This window comes from Hyla sarda, chromosome 1 (genome assembly GCF_029499605.1).
Source record: "Hyla sarda isolate aHylSar1 chromosome 1, aHylSar1.hap1, whole genome shotgun sequence".
Lineage (NCBI taxonomy): Eukaryota > Metazoa > Chordata > Amphibia > Anura > Hylidae > Hyla > Hyla sarda.
In genome coordinates, this window is record NC_079189.1 from 196,592,205 (window position 1) to 196,619,160 (window position 26,956).

Genomic DNA, 26,956 nt, shown 5'->3' on the forward strand with positions numbered 1-26,956 from the left:
CCTGGCCTTATTTATATGGTGTCCCAGTAGCAAAGGGGGTCCTGTCAGGTAAACATTGCTTCAGGTGCCCGTGCTGTGCCCTACTGCTCAGGTGGTGCCTTAACCACTTGGGGATTAAGCCCATTTTAACCTTAAAGGGGTACACCGGTGAAAACCTATTTTCTTTTAAATCAACTGGTGCCAGAAAGTTAAACATATTTGTAAATTACTTCTATTAAGAAATCTTAATCCTTCCAGTACTTATTAGCTGCTGAATACTACAGCGGAAATTCTTTTCTTTTTGGAATTCTCTCTGATGACATCATGACCACAGTGCTTTTTGCTGATGTCATAATAATAACTCTTTATTTATTGCAGTCCTTAGTGGGATTTGAACCCAAGGCCCCAGCACTGCAAGGCAGCAGTGCTAACCACTAAGCCACCATGCTGCCCTTAGCATACATCTGCTATGCACAGTTGCTAAAAGGGACAGAGATGTCATCAGAGAGCACTGTGTTCGTAATGTCATCAGTGTTCCAAAAAGAAAGGAATTTACTCTGTAGCATTCAGCAGCTAATAAGTACTGGAAGGATTAAGATTTTTTTTAATAGAAGTAATTTACAAATATGTTTAACTTTCTGGCACCAGTTGATTTAACCCCTTAAGGACACAGCCCATTTTCACCTCTAGGACGCAGCCCTTTTTTGCACATCTGACCACTGTCACTTTAAACATTAATAACTCTGGAATGCTTTTACTTATCAATCTGATTCCGAGATTGTTTTTTCGTGACATATTCTACTTTAACATAGTGGTAAATTTTTGTGGTAACTTGCCTCCTTTCTTGGTGAAAAATCCCAAAATTTGATGAAAAAATTGAAAATTTAGCATTTTTCTAACTTTGAAGCTCTCTGCTTGTAAGGAAAATGGATATTCCAAATATTTTTTTTTTTATTCACATATACAATATGTCTACTTTATATTTTCATCATAAAATTGACGAGTTTTTACTTTTGGAAGACAACAGAGGGCTTCAAAGTTCAGCAGCAATTTTACAATTTTTCACAAAATTTTCAAACTCGCTATTTTTCATGGACCAGTTCAGGTTTGAAGTGGATTTGAAGGGTCTTCATATTAGAAATACCCCATAAGTGACCCCATTACAAAAACTGCACCCCCCAAAGTATTCAAAATGACATTCAGTAAGTGTTTTAACCCTTTAGGTGTTTCACAGGAATAGCAGCAAAGTGAAGGAGAAAATTCTAAATCTTCATTTTTTACACTTGCATGTTCTTGTAGACCCAATTTTTGAATTTTACAAGGGGTAAAAGGATAACATTTATACTTGAATTTGTAGCCCAATTTCTCTCGAGTAAGGACATACCTCATATGTCTATGTAAATTGTTCGGCGGGCGCAGTAGAGGGCTCAGAAGCGAAGGAGCGACAAGGGGATTTTGGAGAGTACGTTTTTCTGAAATGTTTTTTTGGGGGCATGTTGCATTTAGGAAGCCCCTATGGTGCCAAAACAGCAAAAAAAAAAAAGCATGGCATACCATTTTGGAAACTAGACCCCTTGAGGAACGTAACAAGGAATTAAGTGAGCCTTAATACCCCACAGGTGTTTCATGACTTTTGCATATGTAAAAAAAAAAATAATAATTTTCACTAAAATGTGTGTTTCCCCCAAAATTTTACATTTTTGCAAGGGTTAATAGCAGAAAATACCCCCCAAAATTTGTAACCCCATCTCTTCTGAGTATGGAGGTACCCCATAAGTTGACCTGAAGTGCATTACGGGCGAACTACAATGCTCAGAAGAGAAGGAATCATATTAGGCTTTTTGAGAGCAAATTTTGCTCGGGGGGCATGTCGCATTTAGGAAGCCCCTATGGTACCAGAACAGCAAAAAAAAAAAACACATGGCATACCATTTTGGAAACTAGACTCCTTGAGGAACGTAACAAGGGATAAAGTGAACCTTAATACCCCACAGGTGTTTCACGACTTTTGCATATGTAAAAAAAAAATTTTTTTTTTTACCAAAAATGCTTGGTTTAGCAAAAATTTTACATTTTTAAAAAAAGGTAATAGCAGAAAATACCCCCCAAAATTTGAAGCCCAATTTCTCCCGATTCAGAAAACACCCAATGTGGGGATTAAAAGTGCTCTGCTGGCGCACCTATGGTGCCAGGACAGAAAAAAAAAAACACATGGCATACCATTTTGGAAACTAGACCCCTTGGGAAACGTAACAAGGGGTAAAGTGAACCTTAATACCCCACAGGTGTTTCACGACATTTGCATATGTAAAAAAAATAATTTTTTTTCACACTAAAATGCTTGTTTTCCCCCAAATTTTAAATTTTTACAAGGGATAATAGCAGAAAATACCCCCCAAAATTTGTAACCCCATCTCTTCTGAGTATGGAAATACCCAATAAGTGGACGTGAAGTGCACTGGGGGCGAACTACAATGCTCAGAAGAGAAGGAGCATCATTGAGCTTTTGCAGAGAGAATTTGGCCATGTGCATTTCCAAAGCCCCCCCGTGGTGCCAGAACAGTGGACCCCCCACATGTGACCCCATTTTTAAAACTACACCCCTCACGGAAGGTAATAAGGGGTGCAGGGAGAATTTACACCCCACTGGCATTTGACGGATCTTTGGAACAGTGGGCTGGGCAAATAAAAAATTTTATTTTTCATTTTCACAGACCCCTGTTTCAAAGATCTGTCAGACACCTGTGGGGTGTAAATGCTCACTGTACCCCTTGTTACATTCCGTGAGGGGTGTAGTTTCCAAAATGGGGTCACATGTGGGTATTTATTGTTTTGCACTTATGTCAGAACCGCTGTAAAATCAGCCACCCCTGTGCAAATCACCAATTTAGACCTCAAATTTACATGGTGCACTCTCCCTTCTGAGCCTTGTTGTGCGTCCCCAGAACACTTTGCGCGCACATATGGGGTATCTCCGTCCTCAGGAGAAATTGCGTTACAAATTTTGGAGGCTTTTTTTCTTTTACCGCTTGTGAAATTTTTAAGTATGGGGCAACACCAGTATGTTAGTGTACAAAAATGTTTTTTTTTTTACACTAACATGCTGGTGTAGACCCCAACTTTACCTTTTCATAAGGGGTAAAAGGAGAAAAAGCCCCCCAAAATTTGTTAGGCAATTTCTCCCGAGTACGGCGATACCCCATATGTGGCCCTAAACTGTTGCCTTGAAATACGACAGGGCTCCAAAGTGAGAGCGCGATGCGCATTTGAGGCCTAAATTAGGGATTTGCATAGGGGTGGACATAGGGGTATTCTACACCAGTGATTCTCAAACAGGGTGCCTCCAGCTGTTGCTAAACTCCCAGCATGCTTGGACAGTCAATGGCTGTCCGGAAATGCTGGGAGTTTTTGTTTTGCAACAGCTGGAGGCTCCGTTTTGGAAACACTGCTGTAGGATACGTTTTTCATTTTTATTGGGGGGGAAGGGGTGGTGGTGGGGGGGGGCAGTGTACGTGTGTATATGTAGTGTTTTACTCTTTATTTTATGTTAGTGTAGTGTTTTTAGGTTACATTCACACTGACGGCGGATTACACTGAGTCTCCCGCTAGGAGTTTGAGCTGCGGCTGCTGCAGCTCAAACTTGAAGCAGGGAACTCACTGTAATCCGCCGCCAGTGTGAATGTAACCTGTACATTCACATGGGAGGGGGGGGGGCAAAACTACAACTCCCAGCATGCACTGACAGAACGTGCATGCTGGGAGTTGTAGTTTTGCAACAGCTGGAGGCACACTGGTTGGAAAATACTGAGTTAGGTAATATAACCTATTACCTAACTCGGTATTTCCCAACCAGTGTGCCTCCAGCTGTTGCAGAACTACAACTCTCAGCATGTACTGATTGCCAAAGGGAATGCTGGGAGATGTAGTTATGCAACAGCTGGAGGCACGCAAGTACAACTCCCAGCATGCCGAGACAGCCATTTGCTGTTCCTGAATGCTGGGAGTTGTAGTTTTGCAAGATTTAGAGGGGTTCAGGCTAGAGATCACTGACAGTGATCTCTAGACTGTGGCCCTCCAGATGTTGCAAAACTACAAATCTCAGCATGCTAAGACAGCAAACTGCTGTCTGGGCATGCTGGGAGTTGTAGTTTTGTAATATCTGGAAGGCTACAGTTTAGAGACCACTGTCAGTGATCTCCAGCCTGAACCCCTCTAAATCTTGCAAAACTACAACTCCCAGCATGCCAACACAGCAAACAGCTGTCAAGGCATGGTGGGAGTTGTAGTTTTGCAACATCTGGAGGGCGACAGTTTAGAGACCACTCTCTAAACTGTCGCCCTGCAGATGTTGCTAGGCAACAGACTCCCGGACACGCGGCGTCATACTCACCTCCACCGCCGCCGTGATCACAGCCGCCGCCGTCATCTGGAGCTCCGCCGCCGGGTAAGTGACCGCCGCTGCCGCCGCCGCTACTGCACGGTTCCCCCCGCTGTGCCCGGACACCGATGGGTGGGCATAGCGGAGGGGAACCGAACTTTAACCCCCCCGCCCCCAGTCTGCTATTGGTCGGTCGCTCGGCCGATCAATAGCAGGGATAGGAGGGGTGGCAACCCTGCCACCTCACTCCTATCTCTTCAAGGGGGATCGAGAGTGTCTTGGACACCCTCGATCCCCCTTATTTTATCGCGGAGCCGCCGTTGATGGGCAGGGGGAGAGCGCTCCCCCTGCAAACACCATAGATGCCGTGATCAGAACTGATCACGGCATCTATGGGGTTAATGCTGCCGGGACCGGCGCGATCGCGGCCCCGGCAGCTGCGGTGGGACTCCTGCTGTGAATGACAGCTGAGTCCCACCCGCGATCTCCTGCGCTGCCCGCGGCAGAGCAGGAGATCGCTTGGACGTATGCATACGTCCATTTGCGCGAACGTGTAATTCGCCTGGACGTATGCATACGTCCAATAGCGGGAAGGGGTTAAAAGAAAAAAGGTTTTCACCGGAGTACCCCTTTAAGGACCAGGCCATTTTTTGCAAATCTGACCTCTATCACTTTAAGAATTAATAACTCTGGGATGCTTTAACTTATGAATTCGATTCCGAGACTGTTTATTTATGAAATATTCTACTTTATGTTAGTGGTAAACTTTTGTCGATACTTGCATAATTTCTTGGTGAAAAAAATCCCAAATTTTATGAAAAATTTGAAAATGTGACTTTTTTCTAACTTTAAAGCTCTCTGCTTGTAAGGAAAATGGACATTCCTAATAAATTATATATTGATTCACATATACAATATGTCTACTTTATGTTGGCATTATAAAGTTGACATGTTTTTACTTTTTGAAGACATTAGAGGGCTTTAAAGTTTGGCAGCAATTTTCCAATTTTTTACAATAATGTCAAAACCTGAAGTTTTTGGGGACCAGTTCAGATTTTAAGTGAATTTGAGGGTATTTATGTTTGAAATACCCCATAATGAAACCCCATTATGAAAACTGCACCCCTCAAAGTATTCAAAATGACATTCAGAAAGTTTGTTAACCTTTAGGAATAGCAGCAAGGTGGAGGAGGAAATTTGAGATCTTCATTTTTTTCACTAACATGTTCTTGTAGACCCCTTTTTTTCCCCACTTTTACAAGGGGTAAAAGGAGAAAAAGCCACCAAAATGTGTAACCTGATCTCTCTCGAGTAAGGAAATATCTCATATGTGGATGTGAAGTGCTCTGCGGAGGGCTCAGAAGGGAGAGAGCGACATTGGGCTTTTGGAGAGCGACTTTTACTGAAATGGCTTTTGGGGGGCATGTCACATTTAGAAAGCCTTTGTGGTACCAGAACAGCAAAAAAAGCCCCACGTGGCATACTATTTGGGAAACCACACACCTCATGGAACGTTACAAGGGGTATAGTGAGCCTTAACACCCCACAGGTGATTGACAAATTTCCACAAAATTTGGACGGGAAAATGATCTAAAATGCTGGTGTTGCCCCAAACTTTTTATTCTTACAAGGGGTAATAGGAAAAAAAAAAGCCCCCCAAAATTTGTAACCCCATTTCTCTCGAGTAAGGAAATACCTCATATGTGGATGTAAAGTGCTCTGTGGGTACACTAGAGGGCTCAAAAGGGAAGGAGCGACATTTGGCTTTTGGAGAGCGAATTTAACTGAAATGGTTTTTGGGGGTATGTTGCATTTAGGAAGCTCCCTTGGTGCCAGCACAGTGAAAAAAAACAAAAAACCACATGGCATACTATTTGGGAAACTACATGCCTCAAGGAATGTAACAAGGGGTATAGTGAGCCTTAACACCCCACAGGTGATTGACAAATTTTTGCTAAAGTTGGACGTGAAAATGAAAAATTTTATTTTTTTCATTAAAATGCTGGTGTTATCCTAGATTTTTTTTATTTTCACAAGGGTTAATAGGAGAAAATACCCCCCAAAATTTGTAACCCCATTTATTCAGAATATGGAAATACCCCAAATGTGGATGTTAAGTGCTCTGCGAATGCACTACAGGGCTCAAAAGAGAGGGAGCGCCATTGGGCTTTTGGAGAGAGAATTTGGTTGGAATAGAAGTTGGGGGCCTTGTGAAATTACAAAGCCCCCATGATGCCAGAACAGTGGACCCCCCTCCCCCACATGTCACCCTATTTTGGAAACTACACCCCTCACGGAATGTAACAAGAGGTGTAGTGACCATTTACACCCCACAGGTGTCTGACAGCTCTTTGGAACAGTGGGCTGTGCAAATGAAAAATTACATTTTTCATTTTCATGGACCACTGTTTAAAAAATCTGTCAGACACCTGTGGGGTGTAAATGCTCACTGCCTCTTGTTACGTTCCATGAGGGGTGTAGTTTCCAAAATGGGGTCACATGTGGAGGAGTCCACTGTTCTGGCACCATGAGGGCTTTGTAAACACACTTCAATTAAAGCCATATTTTGTCTCCAAAAAACAAATTTAGCTCCTTCCCTTTTGAGCGTTGTAGTTCACCCGCAGAGCACTTTACATCCACATATGGGGTATTTCCATACTCATGAGAAATGGTGTTACAAATTTTGGGGGGCTTTTTTCCTATTACCCCTTGTGAAAAATAAAAATTTGGGATAACACCAGCATTTTAGTGAAAAAAATCCTATTTTTCATTTTCACGTCCAACTTTAACAAAACACCTGTGGGGTGTTAAGGCTCACAATACCCCTTGTTACATTCCATGAGGGGAATTTCCAAAATGGGGTCACACGTGGGTGTTTTTTTTTTGCTGTGCAAATCACCAACTTAGGCCTCAAATGTACATAGTGTGCTCTCATTCCTGAGCCTTGTTGTGCACTTTACGTCCACATATACGTATGTGGGTATTTACGTACTCAGGAGAAATTGCGTTAACATTTTTTTTCCTTTTACCTCTTGGGAAAATGAAAAGTATGGGGCAACTCCAGCATGTCAGTGTAAAAAAGGAAAAATTTTACAATAACATGCTGGTGTAGACCCTAACTTTTCCATTTCATAGGAGGTTAAAGGAGAAAAGGCCCCCCAAAATTTGTAACACAATTTCGCCTGAGTACGGAAATACCCCATATGTGGCCCTAAACTGTTGCCTTGAAATACGACAGGGCTCCAAAGTGAGAGAGCACCATGCGCATTTGAGGCCCAAATAAGGGATTTGCATTGGGACAGACCCGGATGCAAGCATTACACTTGCTTCCGCCGCCAAATTACACTACGGCAGTGTTTCCCAAACAGAGTGCCTCTAGCTGTTGCAATACTGTTGCAACAGCTGGAGGCTCCGTTTTGGAAACAGTTCCATACAAGACGTTTCTAATTTTTATTGGGGGGGGGGGGTAACTGTGTAGTGGTATATGTATATGTAGTGTTTTACTTTTTATTTTGTGTAGTGTAGTGTTTTTGGAGTACATAAACACGGTCGGGTTCACAGCAAGTTTCCTGCTGTGAGTTTGAGCTGCAGCAGAAAATTTTCCGCAGCTCAAACCTAAAGCGAAAAACTCACTGTAAATCCCCGCCCGTGTGAATGTACCCTGTACTTTTTGGGGGGGAGTGGGGGGGGGGGGTGTTGCAGAATTACAACTCCCAGCATGAACTGACAGACCATGCATACTGGGAGTTGTAATTTTGCCACAGCTGGAGGCACAATGGTGGGGAAACACTGTGTGTGCGCCTCTATTTGTTGCAGTACTACAACTCCCAGCATGCCCACCAGACTGTCCAGGCATGCTGGGAGTTGTAGTTCGGCAACAACTGAAGGGCCAGAGGTTGCAGAACTACAACTCCCAGCATGACTGACTGTCTAGGCATGCTGAGTTGTAGTTTTACAACATCTAGAGTGCCACAGTTTGGAGACCACTGCGCAGTGGTCTCCAAACTGTGGCCCTCCAGATGTTGCAATACTACAACTCCCAGCAAGCCCAGACTGTCCAGGCATGCTAAGAGTTTTAGTTCGGCAACATCTGAAGTCGTAGATGTTGCAGAACTACAACGCCCAGCATGCCTGACTGTCTGGACATGCTGGGAATTGTAGTTTTGTAACATCTGGAGGGACACAGTTTGGAAACCGCTGCACCTCCAGGCGTTTCAAAACTACAACTACCAGCATGCCAAGACTGTCCAGGCATGCTGGGAGTTGTAGTTTTCCAACATCTGAAGAGCCAGATGTTACAGAACTACAACTCCCAGCATGCCTTTGGGTTTCTTGGCATGCTCAAGGTAGTATTTTTGCAACATCTGAAGTACCACTGTTTGAAGACCACTGCACAGTGGTCTCCAAACTGTGGACCTCCAAATGTTGCAAAACTACAACTCCTAGCATTTCCAGACAGCCAAAGGATGTCTGGGCATGCTGGGAGTTGTAGTTTTTATAAATTTTACAAGGCCGCAGTGAAGATCACTCACCAACGACCTTCACTGCCACCTGCCTTCACCGCCGCCACGCCGCAGCTCCTGATCACTGCCGCCCCGCTGCACCGGATCACTGCCGCCCCACTGCTGATCACTGCCGCCCCACTGCTGATCACTGCTGCCCACCGATGATCACTGAAGCCCCGCTGATCACAACTGCCGGTAAGCAGCCCCCGCCACCCCCAGACCTCAACTTTAACCCTCCCGCCCCCCTGCCTCCATTGGTCGGTTAGTCCTGACTGACCAATGGCAGGGGATAGGAGGAGGTGGCACCCCTGCCACTGCGCTCCAATCCTTCATGGTGATCGGGCTGTCTCTGACAGCCCGGATTACCTTCATTTTTCGGGTGATCGGGTCACTAGAGACCCTATCAGCCCGGAAAAGCTGTGATTCACCGGTCAGAATTCACAGACAAATCACGGCGATCACGCCGACAAGGGGGGGTCTCGAGACCCCACTAGGCGATGTGTCGGGATGGCTGCTGATAGATATCGGCAGTCATCCCGTTCTGATCACCGCTTTGTGTACGGCAATGACCGGAATTCCCACGGGCGTATAGGTACGCCCTTGGTCCTTAAGTGCCAGGGAGCAAGGGCATACCTGTACGCCCTTCGTCCCCAACAGGTTAATAACCATTATAGTCTTTGCCTGTTAATTTATAATGTTTTGCACTGTATTTTTTAATAAATGTACATCATATCTGTTAGGAGGAATGATACAGAGTACCCATGTTATCTTGATTGCCCAATGTGAGCTATTTAGTTAGTGACAGTCCAGTCTAAGTGTGTGGAGTGCCATGCTCAGTGTGAGCTGCAGTGAGAAGAGGAGTCAGCAGGAATGTGAGGTGATTTAAGGGAAGCCTAACGAAAACCTTCAAGCAAGTGACTACTCCATTCTGCAAGTGTTCTCGGCCCAGGAGGAGTTGGAAATTTCTAGCTGTAGGCACAGGAGCCGGTGAGTTAAAGGGCTACACAGTGCTAGTCCAGAATAGATACAGTATAAAGCCTCCGGCAACTTGATCCCAAGGACTAGTTCATACACTGGTGGTGTAACGTTAATTGAACACTATAAGAACCCTAGTCAGCATGGGAGGCCTCAAAACAAAGTCTAAAGTCCTAAAATCTGCAACAAGTAAAGCCAAGTGGGTGTAAAAAAGTCTCAGCAAGTCTACGGGGCTCCCAAGCGTTACTCTGCATCTCCTCTACTCTAATCTGCTCTGTGAAGATTGTAATAACTACTACTGTAATAACTACTCAGTAAAGACAGTTATCCATAACCTGACATTGGTGTATTTATTATCCAACACCTGAATCCTTGGACCGTGTAGGTTAACAGTGCCCTGGCGTCAAATAGTGATACATCTAAACACAGTGTGTAACTTACGACAGTCTGTCTAACTTCCCGTGGCTGCAACACTTAGCCCTAATCTGGCACATGTGGAGTGTGGAGTTGAAACCAAGTGAATATATTTTTTGTGAGAATTGTATTTCTCTGTGAAACTTTATAAAAGAAGAATATTGAGCAGTAATTAAGCGTGTGTTACAATTTTTTCCTCAGATGAAACCAAGGCCACTACACCTTGTTGATGGTCTTGAATGCCCGAGTCACATCTTTAGAAGGCTATTATTTAGGAAAGATATACACTATTTGATGACATATTCCCTTTAATAACGTCTTTCATATTTTTCTCGATCTGGGAAGTCTACAATATTGTTTATGTTAATTATGTAAGTAATTAAATGTATTTACCATGATATCAGTGTTTCCAATACATTCAAAAGAGTAATGGACTCCACCATTTGTCATCTTCTGTATGACCTCATGGATGGGATTTTCATAATCCTTTGGGTTGATACATTCAGTGGCTCCACATTCCATGGCTTTTTCAAATTTTTTGCTGTTTACATCAATTGCAATAATTCTGGAAGCTCCTGCTACTTTACATCCTACAATCACTGAGAGGCCGATGCCACCTAAACCAAACACTGCACATGTAGTGCCGGGTTCCACCTGGAACAGGAAATGTAATTACAGTATAAAATTATTAAATATGATTATTATCAAATTTTTGATAGTTCACATTTTCTTCCTTTGTTTCCCCTAAAAAATTTTTGCACATAAAAAGGGATGTGAGGGTAAGGCTTTGCTTAAACATGCTGGTAGGGCAAAGAGCCACATCATTAACACAAGAACAGCAAGTCATAAATGTATAATTTAAGGCATTGGAAATGTAATACGCAACAAACAGCTAGTACACCAAATATAAAGGAGTAGTAAGTAAATGTTGGCGGGGTTAAATTTTTTGTCACTTACTTTGAATTGGCTTCATCTCTTACCTTAGCCAAATTAACAGCTGATCCGTATCCAGTGGAAAAGCCACATCCGATCACACATACTTTATCTAGGGGTGCATCGTCGTGTATCTTGGCCACTGATATTTCATCCACCACAGTGTATTCAGCGAATGTGCTGGTGTCCAGGAAATGATGAATCAATTTCCCCTTGCAGCTAAATCTGCTGGTTTTATCTGACATTAATCCAGTACGCTTGACAATGCTGTTATAAAACATTGTGTTAAGTATATTTAGATAGATATATAGAATACAAAATACATTAAACTTAACAAACAAAGTTCACAAAACAGCTATGTGGTGTCCCAGAATGGGGTCACCTTGTGCTACCATGAACACTGTTCGCGAGGCTGTTGCCTCAAAGGTCCCCAGCTCAAACTCAGGTCTATGTCTTACTAGTCTTGCTATGAAAATGTATTTTATTCTTCTTTACTTATTTCTTGCATATACTGTCCTTAAATGTAGTTTAAGGGGCTAACTGTCTGCACCAACAATCTTGTGTAAAGCTGGTAAGATGTCACATTTCACCCTTCAGGCAGTCTGGGGCAAAGAGCAATCTTGTTTTCACCCTAGGGACAGGGGAGGGAACCAAAGCATATTTTGGGGAGTTGGACTTATCCAGAGAGCAAGCAACACCTCACTGCTGTAGCTCCTACCCCTTTAGTGGGAGTCTACCTCCAAGTAAAAGATTTCAGATCCAGACAGAGTGGCAACTTTCTGGCGATTCCTTCTGCAGGGGTAGAACAAACTAAAGTGGAGCAATAGAAAACTTGACAGGCCCTCTAGCAAAAAGGACTAGGTTCAGGTATCCTCCAGACTGGCCTGTCCAACGCCATGGACTCATGTCTGGAGACTCCGTTCTGAATGTCCTCAGGTGAGAGTCTCATGGAAATTTGGCAAATTTTTCACGGACCACCCCTATAAAGATCCCTGGGGTAAGCTCTCTCACTGGATAGCCACCAGTGTAGGCAGACAGCCTAAAGTCTACAGTTTAGTGTACCCTGAGAGCCGTGAGGGACAAGTCAGGTGCCCACAGAGGTTGTTCGCAGCAGTAGATCCTGGGATCGCACGCTTCTGAGCCTGATCGTGGACTGAGGGAAAAGCTGAGTTTAGTCCAGTCAGTAACTAGTTGACCTCTTAACAGCCAATGACTTGTATACACGTCATTGTGCCGTTAGGTGTGTATTGCAAAGGCTCTTGACTCAAGCCCGCGCCATACTGAGTGGCTCTCAGCTGATTCCTGTAGTTGATAGTCGGCTTGCAGTAATCTATCTAAGAACACGACCATAGTAAAGCATTGTGTACACTGTAACTTTAAACTTTACTTATCAAAGAATGTCTATGGTAGAGCTATTTCCCCATGTATATTTGGGTGGTGGGTTTGACTAGCGGGCATCTTATTTATCAAGAAGGTGCAGCAGGATGATAAATTTTGCACAGCTCTGCTGTGGTGGGATAAGCTCTATCACATACACTTTTTCTAGACACTTGTGAGAGAGGGAAGTAGACACTTTCCCGGGTCCTGAATTTGGCAGGTTAGGTGTTTTTACTTACTGTCACAGATCTGCCGGGACATTTTTACTTGCATTTAAGACGCTAAAATCAATTTGATTGTGGTGTCTAAGGGGTTAAAGCCGGGCATTGTCATGATCGGTGATGTCTGGCATTAGAGGTCCTGGTGGCAGATATTCACCAGGACCACCCAGCTAGGACCACCCAGCTATGATACACTGAGCACATGTCATAGAAGGGGAGTGGAACGCTGTCGTCTACAAGAGGTTAAAGGTTGAATTGTGGAAAGTAGAAGTGAGTCTCACGCCTACTGGTAGGTGGTGTAGCTTTGCACCTAAAAAAGTACCTTTGCGCACAAAATAGCGACTTTTGACAAAAGTAACAAATAATAAATATGTGACCACTGCATGGTCAAAAAGGAAAAGTTCCACGGGTAGGCAAAAAGAGTGAAACTGTCTATATCAAAAGTCGCTAAATGTGCTGCCTGCGCCTGAACTGCGTCAAAACATAAACAAACAAAAAATGCTTTAAAAGCAATAATAAATCTCCCCCATAATGTTGTATGGACCTGTGTTGTGTTATTTTGTCAGTGCTTGGACAGTGTATTGTGGTACCCAACATAGTTAAACACATTTGAGGCCCACTAAGGTACTCTTGGGTATAAAAAGATGAAGGTTTTGTCCCACCCCAAAAAAATAAAAAATAAACATACATACATATTTTGCATATATCTACACGACAACATACAGTAGCTATAAGACAATTTTCTATGTATGATAATTTACCTCTAAACAATAGTTTGCAGCTAAAGCCAGGAAGGTGATGGGGAGCACTGGCTCCTCTCTGGGTCTGGGTCTCCCTTATTGTGTCTCACTGACTCAGTTGTGATGATGTTTGCAGTGTTAGTAAAAGGGAACTGGAGATAATAAGAGGTGGCAGAGGCTAGACCAATTGATAATGTTTTTTTAATCTTAAACTTATTCATTTCCACATCCTGAAGCCCATTACGGCTGCTTAAAGGGGTACTCCGGTGGTCAACGTGTTTTTCTGTTTGTGACTTACCCTATTTGTTTTGTTTCATTTCTATTCTTGTTGTTTAGCCTACTCTATTTCCGTTATTTGTTGTCTTTTTATCCCCCACTTTGTTTTCCTATCTTTGCTTCTATTTCCTGTTTCTTGCTGTGCTGAAAACTACAAATGCCAGCATGCCACATGCCTTGCTGGTTTGGGGCGGCTCCTTTTTTTTTTTTTTTTTCCGCCCTTTACCCATCCTACTATTTTCCCGGGTCGGCCCCCTTATACACAGCACACTAATATAATCAGCCTTTGGTTGGGATACACTGGCATACACACACAAAAGGGACTACAACTCCCAGCATGTGTCATTCAGGAGTCTTCAGTCTGTGGTATAACACCAGGATGCTGCCTCTGTAGTCTCCTGGGGGTTGTACTTCACCACACTTCTATAGGGCATACACCAGTTTTTCCCAACCAGGGGGCCTCCAGGTGTTGCAAAGCTAATACTACCAGCATGCCCGGACAGCCAAAAGCTGTCTAGGTATGCTGGGAGTTGTAGTTTTGATACAGCAGAAGACACCCTGGTTGGGAAACAAGTCACTTTGTAATATACTGAATAGGCTAGGCCGGTGTTTCCCAATCAGTGTGCCTCCAGCTGTTGCAAAATTACAACTCCCAGCATGCCCAAAGACTGTCAGGGAATTCTGGGAGTTGTAGTTTTACAACAACTGGAGGCACACTGGTTTGGAAACACTAGCATACACCCACTTAACAGGGACTACAACTCCCAGCATGTCTCATTCACGAGTCCTCCCCCCCTTCACACATAGAAATCATCCCCAGTCCAAGATTTCTTCCCCTGCAGTCTATGCATCCCCAGCCCATGCACTTTGTTATCCTCCCCTTCAGATAACACTCTTATCTTCTCTGTCTTCTTTCAGTGCAGACCTGCGCCCTCAGAAGACAGAGCTGTCCTCTCTCTCCCTCTGCTCTGGCTTCTTTCTCTCATGCAGACCTGTGTCCTCCGGGAGGGGGAGATGAGGGGGTGTGGCCTATCTCTGTCATGCAGTTCTGAAAGAACAGAGGCAAAAAAAGCCATGACATGTTGTCCACAGCCTAATCCTAACATGTGGACAACAGTGAGAGATCCAACACAGAACTACAGAACTTCCTGGCCCACAAACAGATAAGAAAAAAAGACACATGCTACACAAACATATAATACATGTCAATTGGAAAAAAACATGAACATTAAAAGAAGATGAAATATAGCCAAAAATCTTAACCACCGGAGTACCCCTTAAAAATGCCTACCTATTGTCTCAGCCCTGGTGCACACGAATACTTAAAGGGGTATTCTGGGAATATTTTTTATTTGACTATGCTACAGGGGCTGTAAAGTTAGTGTACTTCATAATATAGTGTCTGTAACTGTGTGTTATGGTTTTCTCACAATTCTTCTGTGATTTTTACTCCAATATGTATTTTTAACAGCATACAAAATGACTGCTGTCTCAGATTTTTCCCAGCTTACAATGCGGCCGAGACCTGAATCACTAGTCATCTGATGACAGGGAGCCTGTCTGCTTCAATGGGTGGAGGGATCGCTTGGTAGGAGAGAGATCAATCTGCAACTAATGCAACAGCTGTAGGCACCTTGATTGAAAACCACAGGTCTTTTGAATGGATGCAGCTCATTTATGTTTCAATGGGTGGGGTAGCTGATGTGTGCGAGGGAGGAAAATGGAATTGTGGGATTTGAATCAAAAAAAGAAAAGTCAAACAGGAAATACTAGTTCAAAAAAAGCTAGCCCCAGTGTTATGGTAATCTCACAACATAGCCATTTAGCCCCAAGACAAGCGCAGATCCTTCCTAAGCATGTCCACTACTGTCTGCCAGGTACGTACTAAAATCACCTCATGGTGGATAACTCCTTTAAAGTGTACCTTTAATATCACAGAAAAAAAAAGTTATATGTTACTCAGTACCTCATCCTGATCATATACATGTAGCTTTTATGTGTCTAGCTTCCGTATATCTTTGAGAATCAGCTTATATCAGATCACACTGAATTTCCATCTTCTCTCAGACAGGGGGCGTGTCCCTCTCTAGCCCTCACTGTACATGACTAAACTTCCTCCCTCACTGTACATGACTAAACTTCCTCCCTCACTGTACATGACTAAACTTCCTCCCTCCCTGTGTGTCACTGAGCTGTCAGCTGTCCTCCTCATGTAATATCCTTAATACTGGGCTGGCACACTGTAACAAACACCCTCCCCATCTCCTTACTACTGGGGTACATGTTGCTGTATGAGGTAGATCATGCGGTCACACTTGTTCCTTATTCTCCTTTATGCTATGGACGGACCTGTGCACTAAATTGTTCTCCTTCTTTCACTCGATGCTGCTGAGAGCTGAGGAGGTGTGAGGGTGTATGGCCTCCTCTCAGCCAATCACACGCTGCCTCCTCTCCTCTGGTCTCTGTGTGTTTGGAGATCCTCACACAGGGAGTGCACACTGGCTTGTAAAGCCTCCCCCTCACTTCCTGTACTCTGATTGACTAGCTGATGTTGCTAACGTTGTAAAGACCATAGTAACAGGTGGGGGACATTTTATGAGGACCTTTAGTGGCCAGTTTTAAAGGAGCCGTTTTTTAAGGGAAAAATTAAACAGGTTTTTATTCTTACTAAACATTTTGTAGCCGCACCGCTGCTCACCAGGCTTGGGCGCTCTGACAAGTGTGTGCTGTGTGCGAGCCATGTGATCACTTCTCTGAGGCACAGCATGCAGGTACAGCACAGCAGTGTGTGGGGGCCATGACTGGCACGGCGGCAGGGGCTTCAGGACTGTGCTCATCATTATGAGTCCTCACAGTCACAGAGGACTCATACAGCCGGGCCCGGACTGCGAGCCGCTCCTGCCTTGAGTGGAGAGCCAGGAGGGTAAGGGTGCATTCACACCACGTTTTTGCAATACAGTTCCTGTATACATTTTCAATGTGAAAACCGTACGGAACCATATTTAATACCGTATGCATTGACTCTCCATTGAAAACCGTATGCCAAACGATGCAACCGGTTTTGTCCGTCTTTTTTTCTCATACCAAAAACCGTAGCCTACCACGGTTTTTGGTCCGGGTGAAAAACCATATACATATATTTATTTTAACATGGGAGTCAATAGGAACCTTACATAACCGTATGTGCATACGGTTCCATTCGGTTTGCACCTTACGGTATTTGACTTTGCACAGCATCTTGGAATTCCAATCAAACAAGTGAAACTTTATTCATAATGGAGTGAAAAGTTAAAAACGTATAATTTTTTTTCTTAAAAAATGGATGCAACCGGACATCCTTTTTCAAACCGTATACGTTTTTCTACTCATATACGGGTTAAAAATTGTACACACCTTTTGATACAGTTTAGTCCGATTTTGAGGAATGCGTTTTTCATTAAAAACCTGCTATGGGAACTGTATTGCAAAAATGTGGTGTGAATGCAGCCTAAATATACCTGCACTGTTGTGACATACAAAGCTTGTCCTGTGTGTATATATATGGACCCATTCACTGCCTCCATACAGCAGTGTTTCTCAAGAAGTGTGCATCCAGCTGTTAAAAACCACAGCTCCCAGCATGCCCAGACAGCCAAAAGCTGTCTGGACATGCTGGGAGTTGTAGTTTTGCTATATCTGTATGCACCTGCTTGGGGAACACTGCCATAAACACACAGGGGGGGGATTTATCAAAACCTGTGCAGAGGAAAACTTGCCCAGTTGCCCATAGCAACCAATCAGATTGCTTGTTTCATTTTTAAAAAAGGCCTTCCTAAAAATGAAAGAAGTGAGCTGATTGGTTGCTATGGGCAACAGGGCAACTTTTCCTCTGCACAAGTTTTGATAAATCTCCCCCACAGTGATCTCAGCCTCCTGCTCAGCTCCTCCCCCTGCTGGTCATGTGATCACAGACTATAGGGCCTGCTGGGGTCAGAGGAAGGACCAGAGTGCAAGAGAAAGTGGATGATGGCATGACAGGCAGGTTACACTGGCAAATACCATTCCCTGACCCCTGCCAATCCTCCCCCACCCCATTGCGGGTTCTAACCCTGTACTGTTCTATAATCGTATATTAACCTTGTACTGTGTATTATCCTTGTACTATGACATTGCTGAGTGTGTTACCCCTGTACTGTAGCATCATTGTGTATTATCCCTGTACTGTGTTATCATTGTGTATTATCCTTGTACTGTGACATCACTGTGTATTATCCCTGTACTGTGACATCACTGTGTATTATCCCTGTACTGTGACATCACTGTGTATTATCCCTGTACTGTAGCATCATTGTGTATTATCCCTGTACTGTGACATCACTGTGTATATTATCCCTTTAGTGTGACATTACTGTGTATATTATCCCTGTACTGTGACATCACTGTGTATTATCCCTGTACTGTGACATCACTGTGTATTATCCCTGCACTGGGACATCACTGTGTATTATCCCTGTACTGTGACATCACTGTGTGTATTATCCCTGTACTGTGACATCACTGTGACTTATCCCTGTACTGTGACATTACTGTGTATATTATCCCTGTAGTGTGACATTACTGTGTATATTATCCCTGTACTGTGACATTACTGTGTATATTATCCCTGTAGTGTGACATTTCTGTGTATATTATCCCTGTACTGTGACATTACTGTGTATATTATCCCTGTACTGTAGCATTATTGTGAATTATCCCTGGACTGTGACATCACTGTGTATTATCCCTGCACTGGGACATCACTGTGTGTATTATCCCTGTACTGTGACATTACTGTGTATTATCCTTGTACTGTGACATCACTGTGTATTATCCCTGTACTGTGACATCACTGTGTATTATCCCTGTACTGTGACATTACTGTGTATTATCCTTGTACTGTGACATCACTGTGTATTATCCCTGTACTGTGACATTACTGTGTATTATCCTTGTACTGTGACATCACTGTGTGTATTATCCCTGTACTGTGACATTACTGTGTATATTATCCCTGTACTGTAGCATTATTGTGAATTATCCCTGGACTGTGACATCACTGTGTATTATCCCTGCACTGGGACATCATTGTGTATTATCCTTGTACTGTGATATCACTGTGTATTATCCTTGTACTATGGCATTGCTGAGTGTGTTACCCCTGTACTGTAGCATCATTGTGTATTATCCCTGTACTGTGTTATCATTGTGTATTATCCCTGTACTGTGACATCACTGTGTATATTATCCCTGTACTGTGACATTACTGTGTATATTATCCCTGTAGTGTGACATTACTGTGTATATTATCCCTGTACTGTGACATTACTGTGTATATTATCCCTGTAGTGTGACATTACTGTGTATATTATCCCTGTACTGTGACATCACTATGTATTATGCCTGTACTGTGACATCACTGTGTATTATCCCTGTACTGTGACATCACTGTGTATTATCCCTGCACTGGGACATCACTGTGTATTATCCCTGTACTGTGACATCACTGTGTGTATTATCCCTGTACTGTGACATCACTGTGACTTATCCCTGTTCTGTGACATTACTGTGTATATTATCCCTGTACTGTGACATTACTGTGTATATTATCCCTGTACTGTGACATTATTGTGAATTATCCCTGGACTGTGACATCACTGTGTATTATCCCTTCACTGGGACATCACTGTGTGTATTATCCCTGTACTGTGACATCACTGTGTATTATCCTTGTACTATGACATTGCTGAGTGTGTTACCCCTGTACTGTAGCATCATTGTGTATTATCCCTGTACTGTGTTATCATTGTGTATTATCCCTGTACTGTGACATCACTGTGTATTATCCCTGTACTGTAGCATCATTGTGTATTATCCCTGTACTGTGACATCACTGTGTGTATTATCCCTGTACTGTGACATCACTGTGTATTATCCCTGTACTGTGAGATCACTGTGTATTATCCCTGTACTGTAGCATCATTGTGTATTATCCCTGTACTGTGACATCACTGTGTATATTATCCCTGTACTGTGACATTACTGTGTATATTATCCCTGTAGTGTGACATTACTGTGTATATTATCCCTGTACTGTGACATCACTGTGTATTATCCCTGTACTGTGACATCACTGTGTATTATCCCTGCACTGGGACATCACTGTGTATTATCCCTGTACTGTGACATCACTGTGTGTATTATCCCTGTACTGTGACATCACTGTGACTTATCCCTGTACTGTGACATTACTGTGTATATTATCCCTGTAGTGTGACATTACTGTGTATATTATCCCTGTACTGTGACATTACTGTGTATATTATCCCTGTACTGTGACATTACTGTGTATATTATCCCTGTACTGTGACATTACTGTGTATATTATCCCTGTACTGTGACATTACTGTGTATATTATCCCTGTACTGTGACATTACTGTGTATATTATCCCTGTACTGTGACATTACTGTGTATATTATCCCTGTACTGTAGCATTATTGTGAATTATCCCTGTACTGTGACATCACTGTGTATTATCCCTGCACTGGGACATCACTGTGTGTATTATCCCTGTACTGTGTTATCATTGTGTATTATCCCTGTACTGTGACATCACTGTGTATTATCCCTGTACTGTAGCATCATTGTGTATTATCCCTGTACTGTGACATCACTGTGTATATTATCCCTGTACTGTGACATTACTGTGTATATTATCCCTGTAGTGTGACATTACTGTGTATATTATCCCTGTACTGTGACATCACAATGTATTATGCCTGTACTCTGATATCACTGTGTATTATCCCTGTACTGTGACATCACTGTGTATTATCCCTGCACTGGGACATCACTGTGTATTATCCCTGTACTGTGACATCACTGTGTGTTTTATCCCTGTACTGTGACATCACTGTGACTTATCCCTGTACTGTGACATTACTGTGTATATTATCCCTGTAGTGTGACATTACTGTGTATATTATCCCTGTAGTGTGACATTACTGTGTATATTATCCCTGTAGTGTGACATTACTGTGTATATTATCCCTGTACTGTGACATTACTGTGTATATTATCCCTGTACTGTGACATTACTGTGTATATTATCCCTGTACTGTAGCATTATTGTGAATTATCCCTGGACTGTGACATCACTGTGTATTATCCCTTCACTGGGACATCACTGTGTGTATTATCCCTGTACTGTGACATCACTGTGTATTATCCTTGTACTATGACATTGCTGAGTGTGTTACCCCTGTACTGTAGCATCATTGTGTATTATCCCTGTACTGTGTTATCATTGTGTATTATCCCTGTACTGTGACATCACTGTGTATTATCCCTGTACTGTGACATCACTGTGTATTATCCCTGTACTGTAGCATCATTGTGTATTATCCCTGTACTGTGACATCACTATGTATATTATCCCTTTAGTGTGACATTACTGTGTATATTATCCCCGTAGTGTTACATTACTGTGTATACTATCCCTGTACTGTGACATTACTGTGTATATTATCCCTGTACTGTAGCATTATTGTGAATTATCCCTGTACTGTGACATCACTGTGTATGTTATCCCTGTACTGTGACATCACTGTGTGTATTATCCCTGTACTGTGACATCACTGTGTATTATCCCTGTACTGTGACATCACTGTGTATTATCCCTGCACTGGGACATCACTGTGTATTATCCCTGTACTGTGACATCACTGTGTGTATTATCCCTGTACTGTGACATCACTGTGACTTATCCCTGTACTGTGAAATAACTGTGTATTATCCCTGTACTGTGACATCACTGTGTAGTATCCCTGTACTGTGACATCACTGTGTGTATTATCCCTGTACTGTGACATCACTGTGTATTATCCCTGTACTGTGACATCACTGTGTGTATTATCCCTTCACTGTGACATCACTGTGTATATTATTCCTGTACTGTGACATCACTGTGTATTATCCCTGTACTGTGACATCATTGTGTATTATCCCTGTACTGTGACATCACTGTGTGTATTATCCCTGTACTGTGACATCACTGTGTATATTATTCCTGTACTGTGACATCACTGTGTATTATCCCTGTACAGTTTCATCACTGTGTGTATTATCCCTGTAATGTGACATCACTGTGTATATTATCCCTGTACTGTGACATCACTGTGTATATTATCCCTGTACTGTGACATCACTGTGTGTATTATCCCTGTACTGTGGACATCACTGTGTGTATTATCCCTGTACTGTTACATCACTGTGTGTATTATCCCTGTACTGTGACATCCAGTGCTGTGGAGTCGGAGGAAATTTTGGGTACCTGGAGTCGGAGTCGGCAAACAATGCACCGACTCAGACCCCTACTTAATAGTTACTGCAAGGCCACCCACCCAAGTCAGTGTGAAAAGATTGTTTTCAGCCCTAAAAATAATAAAGTCTGACTTAAGAGCCTCTATGAAAGAGGATCTGGCAGAGGCAATTCTCTTCCTTAGAACTCTACATTGAATTGATTTGCATTTGTTAAGCCTATAACTACATTTCAAGATTGATATAAACCATTTCTAGGTTTTACAGATTTAGTTTTTGGTTCATATAGATAAGCTTTGTTATTGTTCTAAAACAACCAAAAGTCTCTATGACAACGCACCATTGCTCTCAGACACGGCCGCCACTACCTTAGCGACGCTTCCTTAGAGACAACTACTTCCGCCCACGGTCCGGATGCACCACGGAGGTCCCCGGCTACCAATAATCTGTCCAACACTTTTGTACTTCACTGGCATGTCATTCCTGCATGTCACCACCTGGATTGTATTCTCATCTTTATTCATACTAATGTCAATTATTAGTTTTTCCTGCAAGTGATGCTTCATTCATTGCATTGTAGTTTGTCCCCTGCCCCTTTTATTTTGGCGCCAAATGTAACTGTATTTAAACCCTGTATGTACTGTACAGCACTATCACTGATCTGAGGAAGGGGGCGTTGTCCCCTGAAACATGTTATCCTGTTTACTTTGCTTTATTCTCAAAAAAGCGGTCCAGCTTTGTTCCACATCACTTCTCTGGTCCGATCCTTCTTTTCCACACTGGAAACCACAGGATGTTTTTGCATAATTTCATGGTACTTCCTCCAGGTGTGGCAAGCCCTTTCCTGAACCCTTGGCTCGGCAGCTGTGTCCAGCATTGTTACCCCGCTTGGTGGATTGATACACAAGTTTTCCACTCGCTCCCGGTGAGCACCCATTACCTACGGGCAACCTGTGCCCACCTGCCTCTACTTCATCATTCCTTCTTTATTTGCAGTAACACACTAGGCGCCCCCCGCCGGTCTTTACTTTTCTCTTCAAATACATATTCTACAGACATGATGGGAGTTTTAGCTTTTCAATAGCTGGAGAGCTACTTGAACCAAGGTTATTGGTGGGGGTCCCAGCATTTGGACCTCCACCAAAAAAATGGTCTGCTTTTTCTAGAATGCCCGGGCCTATTTTTGATTCCAGTCCGGCCCTGCCTGTAAGTCACTTATATCATTGTGTATTCTCTTGACTGTGACCCATCAGTGCTATAGTCACTGATATCTTTGTGACATGTATATTGCCTTTCTTTCCTTCAAGGAATGTATAAAATACATTTGTGTGGTGTCCCGGCACCGGATTGGATCCGCTGCCTTGTGGTGAGGTCCCCAAAGTCAGAGTCCCTAGGTGTAGGTGGGGTCCTCATCCTTATCTAGCCCCTTGTCACCCCTTTTGTAATTAAAATTATCTAAATTTAATGTATATCTTTTTATATAGTAAGTGTACAGGACCTGCGGGTCACGTGATGCGTTCCAAAGACTCTATGGTTTGTAGTTAAAGGACCTTTGGAGGAAGTCAGGTGTTTACCCATCAGGCTATGTAACGGTGAGTGACAGCTGGCTTGGACCAATCCAAAATGGCAGCCATTACTCTCTCTTTTCCTCATGGGCTGTTTACAGGGAAGTATCTGCGCTGCTGTCATCAGTGAGTTGGGCCAGAGCCTTGCGGCGAGGGCTGATCTTTACAAAACTGCGAGTGTAATCAATCCCTAAGCACTCTGCAAGATCACCGGACCTTATCTAACTCCTAAATCCGGACGGATCTTCGAAAATTACCCTAAATTCTAAGACATATCAAAAGTCAAAGTCCGCAACAACTGTCAGTCACTGAAGTGTATGGAGACTGTATTAATGAGACTGTTACTGTTCATTGGATGTACCGCAAGTCTTTATGTAAAGTTTATCTAAGTTCAAGTTCAACTACCTTGTGGACCTTCAGTCATTTTATGCATGCACCTATCGTTACTGGGAAGGGCGGCGATAGGCCGGAGAATTACCTCAGCATACTACCCCTCAGCCTGGCGTCACGAACAATAGGGTTAACCTTAACCCCTGATATACCAAAGCAATACCCTGACTACACTACCCCTACCCCTGAGGCCTACCACATTTGCATATTAATACAGAGGAGTCGGAAGTACAAAAAATTGAGGAGTCGGAACATTTATCTACCTACTCCACAGCCCTGGTGACATCACTGTGTATTATCCCTGTACTGTGACATCACTATGTATTATCTCTGTACTGTAGCATCACTGTGTATTATCCTGTACTGTGACATCACTGTGTGTATTATCTCTGTACTGTGACATCACTGTGTATTATCCTTGTACTGTGACATCACTGTGTATTATCCCAGTACTGTGACATCACTGTGTATTATCCCTGTACTGTTCTATATTGTATATTAACCTTGTACTATGACATTGCTGAGTGTGTTACCTCTGCACTGTAGCATCACTGTGTATTATCCCAGTCCTGTGACATCACTGTGAAATATCCCTGTACTGTGGCATCACTGTGTATTATCCTTGTACTGTGACATCACTGTGTATTATCCCAGAACTGTGACATCACTGTGTATTATCCCTGTACTGTGACATCACTGTGTATATTATCACTGTACTGTGACATCACTGTGTATTAGCCCTGTACTGTGACATCACTGTGTATTATCCTTGTACTGTGACATCACTGTGTATTATCCCTGTACTGTGACATCACTGTGTATTATCCCTGTACTGTGACATCACTGTGTATATTATCACTGTACTGTGACATCACTGTGTATTATCCCTGTACTGTGACATCACTGTGTATTATCCCTATACTGTAACATCACTGTGTATATTATCCCTGTACTGTGACATCACTGTGTGTATTATCCCTGTACTGTGACATCACTGTGTATTATCCCTGTACTGTGACATCACTGTGCATATTATCCCTGTACTGTGACATCACTGTGTGTATTATCCCTGTACTGTGACATCACTGTGTATATTATCACTGTACTGTGACATCACTGTGTATTATCCCAGTACTGTGACATCACTGTGTATATTATCCCTGTACTGTGACATCACTGTGTGTATTATCCCTGTACTGTGACATCACTGTGTATATTATCACTGTACTGTGACATCACTGTGTATTATCCCTGTACTGTGACATCACTGTGTATTATCCCTGTACTGTGACATCACTGTGTATATTTTCACTGTACTGTGACATCACTGTGTATTATCCCTGTACTGTGACATCACTGTGTATTATCCCTGTACTGTGACATCACTGTGTATATTATCCCTGTACTGTGACATCACTGTGTGTATTATCCCTGTACTGTGACATCACTGTGTATTATCCCAGTACTGTGACATCACTGTGTATATTATCCCTGTACTGTGACATCACTGTGTGTATTATCCCTGTACTGTGACATCACTGTGTATATTATCACTGTACTGTGACATCACTGTGTATTATCCCTGTACTGTGACATCACTGTGTATTATCCCTGTACTGTGACATCACTGTGTATATTATCCTTGTACTGTGACATCACGGTGTATTATCCCAGTACTTTGACATCACTGTGTATTATCCCTGTACTGTTCTATAATTGTATATTAACCTTGTACTGACATTGCTGAGTGTGTTACCCCTACACTGTAGCATCAATGTGTATTATGCCTGTACTGTGTTATCATTGTGTATTATCCCTGTACTGTGACATCATTGTGTATTATCCCTGTACTGTGACATCACTGTGTATTATCCCTATACTGTGATATCACTGTGTATATTATCACTGTACTTAGACATCACTGTGTATTATCCCTGTACTGTGACATCACTGTGTATGATCCCTGTACTGTGACATCACTGTGTATATTATCCCTGTACTGTGACATCACTGTGTGTATTATCCCTGGTAGTGTTATATACAGAGGATACAATGTGTGGCAGTATTATACCCAGAGGGTATAGTATTATTATATTCTGAAGGTACAATATGTGGTAGTTTTATATTCAGAGAGTAAAATGTGCAGTAGTATTCTATTCAGAGAGTACTGTGTGTGCCAGGTTTATATTCAGAGAACACAGTGTGTAATAGTATTATATATTTTGAGGGTACAGTGTGGGATAGTAGGGCTGCAACTAACGATTATTTTCATAATCGATTAATTAGCCGATTATTGTTTCGATTAATCGACGTATCGGATTAAAATAACCATGGAGAAGAATATTTTTTTTTTGTTAGATTAGGGGGGTGAGGATCAGACTGAATGTCTTCTGTGTGTTTTAGATAAGGGATGCATTGTGTAGAGAGAGTTTGTGGGGTCGGCTAGATGCTAAGCTTTGCGGAGGCTGAGAGGAGGAGCTTTTTATTATAATTGAATACTGTGATAAGGTGGCAAGGAAAGGGTGTATTTCCTTTGCTCACCCTGAAGTACCTCTCACCTGCTTCTTAAATAATGAGGCAGCAGGGAAGGGAGGTGTATATAAGATGGATAGTCAGTCTAATCTGTGCTCTCCCTTGGAAACAGTATGCTGGCTGTTAGAGGGGGAGACACACGGGCCCTGTTTAGGTAACACGCAGAAGGCGCTGCGAGTGGTCCAAGTTCAGGTGTGAACTGGTAGTAAAACAGGTTGCAGGTGGCACAGGTTTTTAACTGGATGAGGGAAGCTCACCAGTTGATAGACAGGGCATGCTGAGAGTTATAGTCAGTGACCAGACGGTCTAGGACTTTATTTTGTTCCTGTTTATGT

The 26,956-nt window shown here is 42.8% G+C and overlaps 1 protein-coding gene across 1 annotated transcript in view; it reads right to left on the minus strand.

The window, feature by feature from the left end:
• Positions 1 to 26,956, minus strand: part of LOC130362366 (alcohol dehydrogenase 1-like) — a 74,680-nt gene that overhangs the window by 10,599 nt on the left and 37,125 nt on the right. Inside the window, exons 5-6 of the mRNA XM_056566732.1 lie at positions 11,232 to 11,451; positions 10,645 to 10,905 (exon numbers count right to left, since the gene is read on the minus strand). Of these exons, the coding sequence (XP_056422707.1) occupies positions 10,645 to 10,905; positions 11,232 to 11,451 (481 nt within the window). The remainder of the gene's footprint in view (positions 1 to 10,644; positions 10,906 to 11,231; positions 11,452 to 26,956) is intronic.